Source organism: Clytia hemisphaerica, unplaced genomic scaffold, assembly GCF_902728285.1.
Source record: "Clytia hemisphaerica strain Z4C2 unplaced genomic scaffold, Clytia hemisphaerica genome assembly, whole genome shotgun sequence".
Lineage (NCBI taxonomy): Eukaryota > Metazoa > Cnidaria > Hydrozoa > Leptothecata > Clytiidae > Clytia > Clytia hemisphaerica.
In genome coordinates, this window is record NW_027104594.1 from 723,093 (window position 1) to 739,484 (window position 16,392).

At 38.2% G+C, this 16,392-nt stretch overlaps 1 protein-coding gene across 1 annotated transcript; it reads right to left on the reverse strand.

Annotated features, from left to right (window-relative positions):
• Nucleotides 1–1,272: 1,272 nt before the first annotated feature.
• Nucleotides 1,273–5,248, reverse strand: LOC136823904 (TNF receptor-associated factor 3-like). Its single transcript, XM_067080060.1, has 7 exons — nt 5,011–5,248; nt 4,709–4,850; nt 4,185–4,259; nt 2,775–2,849; nt 2,423–2,491; nt 1,659–2,331; nt 1,273–1,277 (listed from the first exon to the last, which is right to left on the reverse strand). Exons 1-7 carry the CDS (start codon nt 5,241–5,243, stop codon nt 1,273–1,275), a joined length of 1,272 nt encoding a protein of 423 aa, XP_066936161.1. The 5' UTR covers nt 5,244–5,248.
• Nucleotides 5,249–16,392: the final 11,144 nt, after the last annotated feature.

Sequence of the window (16,392 nt, forward strand, 5' to 3'; positions counted from 1 at the left end):
ATCCAAAGGCGAAGTCATCTAAGGTTACGTAATTACTGTAATTACCACGATCATTTGGTTAAATGGAGGTCTTAAATTAAAAAGTTGATTAAATACGATAAATAATTCGATCGACTAATCCAAGGCTCCACCCATAAATACAATTTCTTCGAAATGGATAATCTGTTTCAAATGTAGCTTACACCATTCACTGAGTATAAGATCAATTCATTTCAAATCTTATTGCAACCCTATCATTCATAGTTATGTTCTTGAATAAGCCGTGCTCAAATGCTGACCGATTGCCCACAAATGAAGATATATCCCTAAATGGTCTTTTAAATGAATCTTTCCATCTACCTCCTTCATCTGTACTTCTTGTCACAGTTTGAGCAATTTCAACTCCATTAAATATTAAATTGAAAATCATCGATTTCCAAGGCATTGGCCATTCCAAAGTATCGTCACGAGGTCCCACCACATTATTAAAGAAAACTGACACATAAGTGTTTTCGTTGTCTTTATTGGTCTCGCGAAACCCAGAGAAAATACATCCTTTATAACCATGCTTAGTAAAAAAATATGGTGAATCACCAGATCTCCATTTCATAGCAGCGTCAAATTTCTCTTTGAATATTTTTCGAAAATCGGGCTCCGACACATTTTAGGCATTGCCATTTTGCATCATTGGTGCAAAAAATCAGAAAAAAATAATGATCAACATTGTTAAAAGCTATATTTTTCTATTTGGTTAAAGGGAATTTCCCAAAATACGAAAATCCGTTTTTTAAGGCGAAATAGAATGTTCCGGGAAAAACCACTTCAGCCATTCTTTAGAGAATCTTGCCCTCCATCTTTGTACAAAAAATCAGGAAAAAGTAATGACAGGATTTTGCACAAAGTCCAAAAAACCCTATTTTTAGGTAGTTTTTGGCCCAAATTTGCCCAAATAAATTTTTTCTCAAAAATTGGGCTCCGTCACGTTCTGGGCATTGCCATTTTGCATCATTGTGCAAAAAATCAGAAAAAACTAATGAGCCAATCCTGAGAAAAGCTGGTAACAGACGGACGAACGAACGGACGGACGGACGAACAGACATGGGTTAATTTATAGGACCTCCACCGGGGCACCCGGAGGTAGGTCCAAAAAATACCAATTTTTACGTCTACACTTGTTTCGGAACCGTTTCGTTTCTGAACATGGTCTTAGGTTCCAAATAACCACCCCTGATTGTTAATTTTCGAAAATTATTTGGAACCAAAGAGTATTTGTAATCTTTATAAACTCTTCACTTACTCTAAAAAGAAGACGAAAACATACGTCCAAAATATCCAAAGGCGAAGTCAATCTAAGAGTAAGGTTAAGTAATTACTGTAATTACCATCGATCATTTAGGTTTAAATGGAGGTCTTAAATTAAAAAGTTGATTAAATACGATAAATAATTCGATCGACTAATCCAAGGCTCCACCCATAAATACAATTTCTTCGAAATGGATAATCTGTTTCAAATGTAGCTTACACCATTCACTGAGTATAAGATCAATTCATTTCAAATCTTATTGCAACCCTATCATTCATAGTTATGTTCTTGAATAAGCCGTGCTCAAATGCTGACCGATTGCCCACAAATGAAGATATATCCCTAAATGGTCTTTTAAATGAATCTTTCCATCTACCTCCTTCATCTGTACTTCTTGTCACAGTTTGAGCAATTTCAACTCCATTAAATATTAAATTGAAAATCATCGATTTCCAAGGCATTGGCCATTCCAAAGTATCGTCACGAGGTCCCACCACATTATTAAAGAAAACTGACACATAAGTGTTTTCGTTGTCTTTATTGGTCTCGCGAAACCCAGAGAAAATACATCCTTTATAACCATGCTTAGTAAAAAAATATGGTGAATCACCAGATCTCCATTTCATAGCAGCGTCAAATTTCTCTTTGAATTTTTCGATAGTCCATGTATAGTTACATAGTGATGGTGCGCAGATAGCCAAATTTAATTCCTCTTTTACAGCTAAACCTCTACCCGATGCTTTAAAAAGGTCGTCTTTTTGATGCTGTTCTTTGACTTTCTCAACTTCCTGCTTAGTCAGCATAAATTCTTCTTTCAAATCAAAAAGAGATTTATCGGTTGCCTTCAACTTCGTCAGCATTTTTTTCTCCAACGACTTGATGGTGGTTTGGTTCATCTGAATTTTAATTTCCATTGCGTCGACCCCTTTCAATTTCTCTTCTGCAATTTTTAACCGCTCCGCTAATGCTTGAATCATTTTGTCTTTTGCTTTCAAGTCTCCATCAAGATCCAACCGGACTTTTCCGATTTCGTTATCCCTCATTTTCAACTGTTCAGCAAATTTATTTTTCATTTCTTGAGCTTCGAGATCTTTCGCTGTCAACTTTTGATCGAATTCTTTTTTTATTTGAAAATCTCACTTTCATTTCAAGAGACAAATGCATGTTGGCCGATTGTGCCATATGATTGTCCAGTTGTAATTTGGTGCCCTGAAACGCAACAATTTAGAAACTGCGTTAGCTTTTCAAATAATATATCTGGCTTATTACCTATATACTTTACTGTACTTACTTAGATGACAAAAAATCCGGAGAGTACAGCTACTTTGAAAAATAAGACAAAATAAAGATACTGTAGCACTTTATCCACGAAAGACTCCTTGCAGAGTCTTTTGTAGTTAGCCAGCTTAGTTCGTCTCTCGATTTATTCGGAAATTTTCATTTCATTCCTTTGGAAATTGAAAAAAGCAGCTTCAACATAAGAAAAATTTACCTTAAAGTAGCATCCTGAGTCTTTGTATTCACAAGAGGAGATCATTGGACATATTGTATCCACGTGATTCGTTATCTAAAGAAGAATCCGTAAACTAAAATATTATGTCTGCAATTGTAGGATTAAAAAAAATTCCCTTGAATCAGTACTCTTGTCTCACGAATAGACGTCTCCACCCCCGCTAATTGTTAAAAGAAAAAAAATCCATCCCCACGCTCTTATTGAGACCCCCCCCCCCGCTAATTCAAATTCGAATAATTCAATATTTTATTACAGTGTAGATAGACCTTAAACTTAAGAAAATTTTCCTTTTTGTTAGTAAGTTGGTTCTTATTTACGTGTTCAAGCGACCGTAGTACAGTGGTAGAGCATCCGGCTACGGTTCGCAAGGTTGTGGGTTCAACCCCCAGCCGGATCATACCAAAGATTCCCAAAATGGTACTTAATGCCTCTCTGCTTGATGCTCAGCAACTAAGAGAAGGATCAAGGGTAAGTGGAGAAATCCAGGGAGAAAGAGTGGCGCCCTCCCCTACCTTCGTGTAGATAGCTATCGAAAGAGGAGCCTTCGGGTCGCCTCCGACTGCGGTCGCAGACTTACTTACTTACGTGTTCATTTATTAAAGTTTCTTTTTTGTTGTTGAAATTGATATCAGTTAAACAAAATTCAAATAATCCCCCCTCTTATTCTCTTATTAGAATTTAGAAAATTTTCCTACCCCCTGCCTATTCGGACCCCTCCCACTGTCTATTCGGGAGACAAGAGTAAGTTATTTCCACTGTTGTCGTTATTGAAGCAAATGTTCGATTTGAGTAAGGAGTCACTTTTACAGATTTGTACTAAAATTTCCTCTTAGTAAGATAATTCGAGCTTTTCAACCTCGGGTCTTTCGGGCATCTTAAAAATCAGAGTCAAGTAACTCGAAAAAAAAATCACACCAAAAAATCCAAGTTAAAAGATTCCAAAAAATAAATATCATAGCTAAAATTTTTTTTAGTTTCATAAATTTCATAAAACTTTCATAAATAAAAATACGAAAAATTAAGGGGCGCCTTAAAAATAAGAGTTTGCTAATTAGAAAAATTAAGCTTCATCATAATCGAACGAGTTAATTAGCTCGAACGATTAAGGTAACCACAATAAAATCGAATTATTATAAATCTTCTAAAATGACGTCATACCTCTCAAGTTATGACGTCACAAATAGATAACTAGGGTTTGCCGAACTCGGGTTTTCAGGGCCTCACAAAAAGTTATCCCGAAAGTTTTCATGGTTTGTATTCAAGGCCTAAAAAACCCGAGTTGAGAAAACCCGAGTTACGACGTCATAACTTTAAGGTTTTTTAAGGTCTTTTAACTCGTATTTTCCAGGCCTCTCACGTATCTTACAAATGATAACAAATCGTTCTTACGTTTTTACGGAGCACGAATTCTCCACAATCTAATTCACAAGGAACGGTCACAAAACCGCAAGTTTTCAGGTGAACCTAAAACAATGATAAAGGATTGTTATTATCTATCGCAAAAGAAATTGACTCCTTAAATAGGAAAATTGGCCTAAAGCTTAAGTACGGAAGGGGTTTACTACTAGTTATAGATCAACCTCCTCTACCCCTAGGCTCTTCCCCTTTGAATCAAAATCATTATAAATACCATCAAGTAGATTCCTCTCCCTTTCCTCCAAGGTGATATATGGTTTCACTTCATAAATTGTTCCTAATGAGAGCATAACTTAAACTATCCATTTTGGTAAAAATTTGCGTAAAGTAGAGGGTCTGTAGGAATTAACACAATGTCAGATCACAAAACTAGAAATTTAGAAAGAAAGATTCAAAGTACTTTACTGTCGTTTTTGACCATTTTTCTAGAACAGCCATTTTTGAAAACTTCTTTTCGCTGTGTACAGATGATATCAAATGAAATAATGCCTACAAACCTCTTTCTCTCTGAGCTCATTTTGCCACGTACAGCCATCAACAAAATTCGCACATCGAATCTTCAAACTGAGTATTTCTCTTTTTTTTCCTACATCAGGAAAAACTTGAATCTCTTGCCAATCTTTGGGGCATTTTCCCGGACTAGAATAAAATGATTAACATAAAAAATTCTCCAATGCAATTTATTTGAGCTGTAAATTCTTTAATTAACGAAAACTTTTTATACAGTTATTTTCTAGAACACAAGAAATTGATGACTAACAAAAATATAGAAAATTTCGACGTGACTGTTCGCACTTACTTCTGAAGATGAAATTCCCCAATACATTTTTCACAAAATCGATGCCCGCATTTCACGGCTTGTACTGGTTCTCGTAAAACCAAAAGACATATTGCACAAGTGATGTCATCTCTATTGATTTCTTTGGCGTTCTGTACAGAATTTTCTTCTGTTGTTTGAGATATTTCAGATTTTTCGTCTTCCCAGATGAACGTCACATCAAAACCATACTCTTCTGGTTTACAAGCTGCCATATTGTTTAAAACTAACTTTAAGCTACCCATATACTTCCGAACTTTTACAAGTTACAGTAGTATTAACTAACTTTATAGATAGACTCTCATGAAAAATTTCATTATATAGCTTTACTATTAGTCATTCCATACTATCGCTTTCAATTATCTCTCGAACAAAAAATAACACCAAAAGTTAACTTAGAGATCTATCAATAAAAATAAATCGTTTTAATAATTATAAAGATAGCATTCCTAGGAGAAGTAAAACTAATGAGGCTCTTTTTAAATTAGCACTAAATAGAGCATTGTGAAATTTAATCTTTCCTATTGCCACTAGTAAACTGCATTATATGTTGCCATGACGGAAGCACCACGAAAAAAGAATTTAGTCAACTCTCATTGCCACCGAGCGGAGCGCAGCGGAGCATAGGTGGAGTAATAGTTTCGCGATGAGTGAGAGGTTAGTGAAAGTTTTTGTCTGTTTGTTTTTGTTGTTTTTTTTGTCGCTTTTTTTTCCGTATGTTTAGCATTCCGTAGTTTATCCGGGCAATACTTTTGGGGCGCAAATTATGGCGTGGGTGTTTAGCTGTGGGTGTTTAGCTGCGGGCGTACTACGGCCAATATTCTAAAGGTGGACTCACTCACAAAGATTAAAAACAGCGCTTTTCTTATTAATAATTAAAATACGCTAGTGTAAGAAGTGTAACCAAGCCTTTGTAAACATTCATCGTGAGAACTTTTTAATGGCTGCTTGATTACACATGCTTTTGAAACTTGCTGCTGATGCTAATAAAAAATTAACCCCTGTTTTGTGACATTTTTGATGTCATCCACTATTTTGCTCATAGAATGAGGCCATCATGTGGCTTACATGTCAAAATACATCCATGGTTAAGCTGAATAATTTATCTACCTGTTGCAAAAAGAACGAAATTTTGTGGCTTACTCAACTTAAATCTATTAAAGCATGAAGTGTGAGTAAAATATGTGGCTGACAAAAAAGCCACAAAAAAGTACATTTAACAACGCAAAAGTATGTACATTTAACACTTTTTGGAAAATTCAGCCTTTCTTTTTTCAAGTCTAGAAGGTCCCATTCAGAGATCACTTTTCAATATCGTGTGGCTTACACTAAAAAAAAACTAGAATTTTTTAACTGCAGCCACAATTTTGACTCAAATAACAATTTTTTTTTAAATCATATCTCCACGTTGAGGTCTTTTTTACCCTGTGAAATCTCTATGGCTGACTCAAAAAATATGAAGAGTTATTCCAAAAAGTTGATTTTGAGCATTTTTTACAATGTCACACTATTTTTGATTGGCATCTGCTGCTGTATAAATTTTTATCATGTTTTCTGGTCTTTTGTAGAGTGTTTAAAGAGGTTAATTATTCGTTTACTACTAAGTATTTTATGTTTGTGTAGTTAGTGAATGCACCAATAAATTGATAATGCTCAGTAAGTAGTACAAAAAGAGTTAATTTTACACACAACAACAACACTAAACAGCAACACGTAGCCCTCTTTTTCACTAAACTACAAACAGCACAGGTATGATTTTTTTTTTCCTTTTTTCACCAGAGTTATGTGTTAAATGTTGACCAGTTGTGACAAACAGTCAGTTTTAGCAAGAGTATTTCCACGTGTTTCCTAGAAATCATTTAGTAATTATTTTTTTGTAATCGAACTGTCGAACTATCCAACGAAATCAAACGATAGCTGTTCGATTACCGTGCCTGATTTGGTAAGAAAATTTTTTGATTAGTTTGATTATAAACTGTCATCAAACTTATATATTATATATATAAGTTTTAAGACAGTTTTTTATCTGATGAAGTTTGATTGGTGTTCGATGTCAACCGAACCCTATCAAACCGATTTTCGTTATCGAACCATCAAATTTCATCGAACGGTTAGGTGTTTGATTACCGAACCTGATAGAACAGTAATCGAACTTTACCGGAAAATCTTCAGTTTGATTAAAGTTCAAATTACTTTTATCGTAGTTCGATCAACTTCAATCAATGTTTTTTGTAGCTCAAATGGTTCCCTTACAATCATTGGATTAGCAGAAAAGAGTTGTTCATGTGCTCCGAGAATGATTTGTAAACGAAAACCGTAAATCAAACACATGAAACATCAATCGAACTAATCGAACCTTGCCGGAATTTCTTGGTTCGATGGCTGTTCGATTTGGTTCGGTAATCTAATAGTTCAATTGACATCGCCCGGTTGATGGGATGATAGATATTTGCCTGCTCTTTAAGCTTTTTAGCGTAGGCGTCTGCTAATAAGCCGCCAGAGATGGGCAACAAGGTAATAAATCAAGCTTCAATATCTAACTTCACCGATCTTGATTCACCATTTGCTATTCAGGATTTTTATTTTGAGTCATTAACAACTTCCCATTTCTGTACTAAGATTCTTGATACTTTTCTGGAATCTTTTCCTATATATATTTTACGGGATAACCAGCAAGAAATTGGGGAGGGTTCGTTTAATGGGATGCAGTTTAAAACAGTTATAAAAGAGTCATTGTTGTGATTTGTACTTATTAGATTATTTGGATGGATTGTTTATATTGTCATTTTTAAAACTAACCCATCATTTTTATTTATTTAAGATAGATTCTTTACATTGTTATTTTTAGAAAAAAAGAAAATCTTCACACTGATTTTTTTCATGTAACCAAATGTATGCTTATATTTTATTCCCCATGCATGCCGAATTATTGTCTTATAATTGCCTCTCTTAAAGAAAGTTAATCTCCTATTACAGAACTTTTTTTTCATCATAAGATCGACTTCCCTAAAATAAAAATAGGGTTCTTCCGTCTAGAAATAAATAAAAAGGATAAAAATAAGTAAATGAATAAATAATAGTAATAATATTTCACCAGATCATTTGAAAGGTGGCAGTTAGTGTTAGACTAGAGTCTACTTTTGGCTGAGCTTTTTGATGATTTTTTATGACGCTGAGTCCAGTGAAGTAGACTAGGAGCATTTGGCGAGGTCGCCATTTTGAAAAATAATGTTTAAAATCTAAATAACAAAAAAACTACTTGGAGTTGAAAGATGTAATCAACAAACATCAATAACAGATTTTCAATCCCTTATTCTCAAATAAAAACATTGCTTCGTACTGTTTTTACCTTCCAAAAACAACTAAAATCTGGCGGACTGTTTTACAGTCCGCCTAAGCAAAAGCATATTACCATATACAACCGGGCCACTTAATCGCGCCATCCAGTCTATCAAAAAGCTTTAAGTGGACCCCGGGCTACAGTTAGTGTAAGCTATATCTAGATATAATGTTGACATCGGTTAGTGTAAAACACAGGTCACAGGTCACAGGTCACGGGTCACGGGTCACAGGTCACGGGTCACAGGTCACAGGTCATACAAATTACAGACCGGAAAACTGTAACGCACTCGTAACATACAACCCATAACATACAACTCATAACAAAACTTCCTGAAAATATTATATGTAATGGAAATGTAATATCAAAATATGGTATTATATTATATTATATATTTAGAAGACTTAAACGACAAATCATCAACCCCAAAAATTGACAACAAATGACACTTAAATTATGTAAATAATGATGTTATCTCAAAGTATGAGGTTTTGTACACCAATTAACAATAAAATATTTATCATGCGTAATAGGATGCCGACGCTGCAAGTGGATATAGATTGACAGGTTTTGAAAACAATAAATACTCCAAGAGAGCTGTTTTAGAGAGATGAAAATAGTGACGTCATTTTATCAAAAATACGAAGCAGGGGATAAAAATATTAAAACATTTATAAAATATAATCCCATTGACGCTATTTTCATCAATTCTTGTTATCATACCCAAGGTGATGCAGGAGATAAAATGAGATATGACATTAGTGATTGTGAAATAGCTTTTTTCCTGTTAGGGGCTGTTTAAGGCAAAGGTGAGATCGATATTCGAATATTTCTTTATTCTTTGTATATAACATTCGTAACATGCGTATAACATTGAAAAGATAACTTTTTTGCATGTGTGATATAGATGTAATATATAATACAAGTATTACAGGTCCGTGTTATACACGGCATAAAACGCGAAATCACGTGGTAAACACGTGGGTAGATTTTTAGCTTTAAAATAGTTCTAGATCAATAAAATACCTTTGGAATAATATCTGAACAAGTTATGTTGATTCTTATTAGTTTTTATCTTTAAGAATGTTGTTTTGTATCTAAACGATAATAAAAGATAGTTACAACATAAGCTCTGAATAAATGAATAAATGAATATACCTAATATCCCAACATCTCCCCCCAGATCACAGCAGGTCCTGCTGGGAACGAACGAACAAAAAACGAACAAAAATCAATACAATCAACAGGTGCTATAAGAGCACAGAGAGAATGAAACTCTCATAATGTATCAAGGACAAGTCAGTGTCCTGTAACAGTTCATATAGCAAATAAACTAATGCCATGCTCTAAAAGCACCGAGAGTATCAAAAGTCCCTCGTATAGTTCAATCAGACGGAAAACGTCAAGCATCAATAAACATCAAGAAAGTCAATGTCACATCAACGTGGCAATTATACAGTTCGTTTGATCACTTTCATCGTGGAATAACGTATCGACCAGTTTCAGGCTCGTACACCTTTCTTGGTTGACGTATGCGTGATGAGCGTCGTGGAGAGACAGTCTCACGAACAACTGACTGCTCTTTGTTGACGACCGCAGGTGGCTCTGCGATGATAGCCGCAGGTGGCTCTGCGTTGACAGCTGTGGGTTGAGCAATCGGGGTCATTGGTTGAACAACAGGATCCCTCTGAGTTGCTGGAGAAGGCGAAGGTAGTTTGAATGATACATCAGACGACGGCTTGGAGGCAACTGGTAGTGGTCCGGCTTGACGTTCTGAACGAAAGTCGAGTGGCGTATACTTCCGAAGGAATTGTCGGTTCCTCAAACTCAATCGACCAGAGCCTGACATTCGAACACGATATTGATCAAAATCTTTCACCTCCATCACGGTACCTTCACGATCCCAACGTTTAGGGTGGTTGCCGGTCTGGTTTTGAATGAACACCTTATCTCCGAATTTCAATGGTGCCAAAGGACGAGCGTGTTGGTTAAGCGATTCCATTGAGCGGATGCAGCGATTCTTCAATGAACGTTCTTTTAGGTCCCAAGCGTCTTTCCAACGATTGCTGATCTCGGGGTTGTCGAAGGCGGAGATGTGTTTGGAGATTGAAGGAAGGGTATCTCTGAGGCGTCTACCAAACAGAATTTCAGCGGGCGACAATTTACAACCAGCATCGGGCGTGTTGCGAAGTGTCAACAAGGCACGTACCATCTTGTCTGTGTCAAGGGAACCATCGGCGGAAATATTGTTCATCAGAAGGCGTTTAGCGGTCTTGACTGCAACTTCCGCACGACCATTGGATGATGGGAGATAACTTGAAGAATTGCGGTGACGAATCCCCCAGCGTTCGAAGAATGACTGAGTTTCGTGTGCTGTGAATTCTGGTCCGCCATCACTGGATACTTCTTGTGGTACGCCAAACGTTGCCATCAGCTTTCTCAAAGTTGTACATAGCCCTTTGGAGCCAGATGTTGAAGAGCCCTGGAGGATACGGTAGATCTCGGTCCAACTTGATAGGCGGTCAGCTGTGACGAGATAATACCATCCTTTGAACAGGAAGTAGTCGCAGACAATCGCCTCGAATGGCGTGGTAGGTATGTGTGGTTCGAAAGGTACTGGACGGGCTTGTGATGGTGCAATACGGTTGCATTCATGACAGCTATCCCGAGTCTTCTGTATGTCGACGGTGATGTCTGGCCAGTATACCTCGATTTTGGCTCGTTCATTCATTGCTGTGACACCCTGATGTGCGGAATGAAGTGACTTGAGGACTTCGAGGCGAAGAGAGCTAGGAATGACGATGCGACGCTTCATCAAGACTACTCCATCGATGATGTAGAGGTCGTGTCGAAATTTCCAGAATGGTTGAAGATCAGCTAATAGGTTCTCTCGTGATGGGGGAAAACCAGATACAATGATTTGTGACAGCTCCTGGATTATCGGATCTTGGGAGCTTTCACGCCGGACGATGTCCCAGGTGATTGCACGAATGTCGTTTGCTGCAATGTCGATGAGATCAGCTTCCAAGTTGTCGTCAGGTTCTTCATTGTCGTGGACAGCAAGAGCGGTAATCCACGATGAGTCATCCTCGTCTGGTGAATCAACAGGATGGCGAGATGTTGCATCTGAAAACGGGTTGTCTTTGCCGGGTTTGTGTTCGATTGCAAAACGCCACAGTAAAGTCTTCTCTTTCAGACTTTGAAGTCGAGGATTTGTTATTTCATCGAGTGAACGGTCGCCGAAGATGGCAATCAAAGGCTTGTGGTCGGTGATGACGAGGAGGTTGTCACAACCTTGGGTGAAGTAGCGTGTCTGTTTCAAGGAGTAGGCGATAGCGAGTGCCTCTCCTTCAACTGGAGCGTAACGTGACTCTTCTGGTTTAAGGAACCTGGACCCTGCGAGCGTGATTTTCCAGCCGTCTTGACAGCATCCTGGGGATTGACTCGGACAGGAGCAGTGCTTTTGTGACAAGAAAAAGCCGATGCCAACTTTCGACCAATCGGGGCGGAGACAGGTTCGGCGATGGAGATCGAAGATGGTGACCCCCTCGATGATGGCATCGATGATGATTTGTTTGGATCGACGAAAGGCTTGGTCAAGTTCTTCTGTCCAAACGAATTTCTGCTTTGGGCTAAGCAACGGTTTGAATGGTGCCATAACCTCACAGAGACGATTGTAATGTCCGACTTGATTAATGAGCCCAAACCACGACCGGATGTCAGTAATATTGCGGGGCACGGGAAATTCTTTGATTGCGTTGATGAATTTTTCAACAGGTTTGATCTTGTCCTCAGTGATACGAAAGCCTGCAAATGTAGCTTCCTTCTGGCAAAATTGAAATTTGTTGCTATTGAGGACGATGCCACCTTGACCCACAAGAATTAAAAAGTCAATAATGCGCCACCAGTGTTCCTCTAATTCACTGTCCCACATGATAACGTCGTCAACACATTTCGACTTTCGTTGAATGTCAGCGATCAATTCGTCGTATCGCCTTGCGTACCCGTCACCACTAGCAAGAAAACCTTGTGGGGCAACCTTGTATCGATAGCGACCCCAAGGAGTTATAAACGTGGTAAAATGTTTGTCTTCAGGTCGGAGGGGAACAGAATGGAATCCGTTCCAAGCGTCTGTGACAGTTTTCCATGTATGCGAGGGAACTTCTTTGGCTTGTTGGAACGGAGGCTTTACGTAATGCGTTTCGCGCAGACAATGGGGGTTGAGAGGGGACAGATCAACCGTACGTCTGGGGGTGCCATCTGGTTTGCGAGCGATTACCATCCTGTGACACCAAGGGGACGGCTCACCAATAGGGACCTTCTCGATGACCCCCATGGCAACGTCAGCATCCAACTGTTCTTTCACTGCTTCTTGCCAATGGATTGACACCGGGATAGGTGTGTGGACAGCACGAGGTGTTGCGTCTGGCTTAACGTGAAGACTGATTGCTGGACCGGACAATGATGGAAGGCGTTGGTGTTTACATTGATTGAAGGTAGATGATGAGTACGTCTCGACCAACCATTCTTTCATCTGAGGGATGTTCTCGGGGGTAGGTGCGAACGGGAGCTCTTTAGGGCGGGGTGGTGGGTTGATTCTAACGGAGCAGCCGCATGGAGCTTTGTTATCATCAATCGCACATTCCTCATCAGCTGAACCGACACGAGGGAAGTCCTTTCTTATGACGCCAAGTTGAACGAGTGCTTCTCTAGACAAATAAAAACGTTGAGTGTTAGGGCTAACATACGTCATCACAGCTGCCATACGAGTTTGGCCAGCTGAGTCAGTCCCTTGCAAACGTAATAGAATCGCACCGGAAACGTCAATCTTCTCCTTGTTAGCTGCATAGAGGGTGTGTTTCACTGGTATGAGGTCATTTACGTTGAACCCACACCGAATAAAGTCAGATAAACCCCACAGGCAAGACTGAGCGCCCGTATCGGTTACCACATTAACTTGAGAAGGTTGAACTTTTGGAGTAGGTCGACCTAATTTAGCATAGTCCCTTGGGTCGACATTTACTGACAATTTCAATGTAGGGTGTTTCATCGAGTCGTGACTCTTCCAACCTGAGCTTGGATCAAATAACATATGCTCAAGCTTTGTATTGTTTGTTATACAGTCAATTGAGAAAGCAATAGCATCAGCATCATCTCCTGTCGGTTCTCGTTGTCGTGTACCCCCTTTTAGATTGTTCCTAGGGTTATGCTTGCGCCAACACGTAGCACACAATTTACGTTCGACCATCTTCTTTTGACGCTTGCTCCAAAACATTTTTTCCATATCAACATTACACGACTGACAATTCGTCCGTTGAATGTCTCTTTTTCCAGGTTTGTTTCTAGCAGAGCGGTGAGCAGAGATGGCACTATTCGAAGAATGTCTATTAAGCGCATCTCTAGCCATTTCCTTAGCCTCGATAAATGATACAGTTTCCTCAATAGAGCTGTTATCAAGCCCAGGCCATCCCAAAACCTCTCGCTTAACCTCGTCCTCAGCCAAACCAGAAATCAAAACGTCCTTTGCAATAATATCAGTGAAGTCGACGGATTGATTACAGTCATTACTAGGGCAGTCAATAGTGTAGTGGCAGGTAGCAGCTTTGCCTTTAATTCTAGCGAAAAACGATCGAACGCTCTCCCCATCACATTGGTTCACTGATAGTAGATCGGATCTACGAACGCTAATTGCAACGGGAATGACGGCTAAATGTTTGATAGCTTTGAGAACCTCGTCTTCTGTTTTGGAAACGATATTAGGGTCACCCCGCAAAAGATTGTTTCCAAGGGATTCATCACAACACTGAAACAGCTGCTGGGTTACGTCCTGAGGGGTGAGCTGGGTTCCACGTTTGAAGAGGGTCCAACGAGCTTTAAAGGCGTTCCAGGTCTCTTCAGTCGACTCAGACGAAATGGACGGTCTCAAAAGTTTAGGTGCCTTCTGCTTGGCATTATGGGGGGCTGCAGCTCCGACGTGGGCGTTGTTATGAACGGTTAGGAGGGCAGCCGCTACTTCTGGGGCAACATCACCAGTATTGTAGTCACAGCCAGCAATCGGGCAAGCGTATGAAGGCATAATCAACAACCAGATATAGTGATACCAAACAACATGAACAAGTTATGTTGATTCTTATTAGTTTTTATCTTTAAGAATGTTGTTTTGTATCTAAACGATAATAAAAGATAGTTACAACATAAGCTCTGAATAAATGAATAAATGAATATACCTAATATCCCAACAATATCGTTGACATTAACAACTGTTTTTCAAACATTTTCTTTGTGTTTTACAGTAATCAAAGCTGACCTGTCAACACTGACCTGTGACCTGTGACCCGTGACCCGTGACCCGTGACCTGTGACCTGTGACCTGCGTTTTACACTAACCGATGTTGACATCATAACGATCTAAATTGATGGGCCGCATTATGTACTTTTTGAAAGAAGAAAGTACATTGTCAAATATGCAATTTCACGGTCGAAAGGAATTATTGGTAATCAGGACCAATGCACTCTGATGAAGATTTTCTGATGGTTTTAAAATTTGGATGTTTTTGCATCTAACCAACGGGAAGCCGTTACAAGCTTTTTTATATAAGAATACACTTTATAAGAATGTCCATGATGAAAATGGCCAAAAAATTAAGAATAATGCTAAGAATATCACCATTATGGAATAATCTTTCCCAACAAATACGTCTCAGATTGGAATTTCAAGAACTTGATAGATCTCATTAAAGAGCCTGATTATAACCGATATCAATTTTACCAAGCTCTCCCACTAGATGATGATTTTTTTAATGAGACTTGCTTGCATGGAATAACCAGGATTGAAATTTCATTCATTACTACAAATGAAGCTCTTCTCCCAATGGCTTTAAGGATTACTAACAAAGTGAATATAAGACGAAAGAAATTGAAAGAGGAACCTTTAAAGATTACTTTCCATGTCGGTTTACAAACTAATGGTATATATCCAAGATATATTGAACACTTACAAGAAACTCATGAAAAATATGTTGAAATGTATGAAAGTACCTCTTTATCATCTGTTATCGAACGATGTAATGAAGGGAGAAACACAGTTTGTGTGAAGCTCGACCGAAGAGGATATTCTTACTGGTTATTCTTACCACCAGATGCGATTTTTGTTCATGAACATTTTCACCGAAGAGCTTTAATGAATAATGATAATCCTGATTTTTTGTTCGAATTCATCAACGAGGATATTTGCAGATTACACAGAACTAAAAACTAGGTGGAACAAAGGCTCAGTGGAGCAAGATTTAGTCATTTAATGGTCATTTAAAACCACTGCGTAAGGGATGAGTAAACACTTATACGAAAAATATATCACTTTATCTTAATAGATTTGAATGAATTAGTTCATTTTTTCATTATTTCAATTCATTTTTTAGCCCTGTAAAGTCCCGGGGAGGGGGATATCGTCAAAAGGTTCCAAAAAAGTTCTAAATGTTGTTAAAACGTTCCAAATAAGCTCCAAGGTATTAATTAGGTCTTACTCTTGAAAAGTTTTATGTTCGGAGCAAAAGAAGATGTTCGGTAGCTTAGGCTGTCGACAAAAGATTACGTAAGGAAATAGGACGCAAAAACCCCCAAAATTAAGAACAATTCTAGAACAATCTTAATGGCCTGTTATTTCTTTAAATTAAAGCAAATGATAGGTCGAGAAAGTAAAAAATAGGCCTGAAATTGACCTCAAGTGTTTCATAAAGTAACAAGGAATAAGATTAGCAGTGATTTTTATAAAAAAATTGACCTCTATGAAACACATGAATATGAACTTTGGTACTACCTTGACCCAATAAGGATATATTACCAAACTCATACAAAAACCGCAGGGAATAGAGCTGAATCTCCTATGAAGGATTTTCGAAAGCATTTATTTCCTCGTGCTAGATTCAATCCATCATCTAAAATGTGACGCTCTGAAATTTTAAGGTAACACTTTCGATCGCCTGGGAAAGCTTTAAGATTTCTAGCTTTCGGTTTTATTTCATTGA

Bases quoted from the DNA above. Each gene is read 5' to 3' on its own strand.
- LOC136823904 (XM_067080060.1), bottom strand. From the start codon at position 5,243: ATGGCAGCTTGTAAACCAGAAGAGTATGGTTTTGATGTGACGTTCATC. The intron at 4,851-5,010 runs GTAAGTGCGAAC...ATTTTATTCTAG, and splicing joins GGGGAATTTCATCTTCAGAA to TCCGGGAAAATGCCCCAAAG. The intron at 2,850-4,184 runs GTAAGAACGATT...ATTCTTCTTTAG, and splicing joins AATTCGTGCTCCGTAAAAAC to ATAACGAATCACGTGGATAC.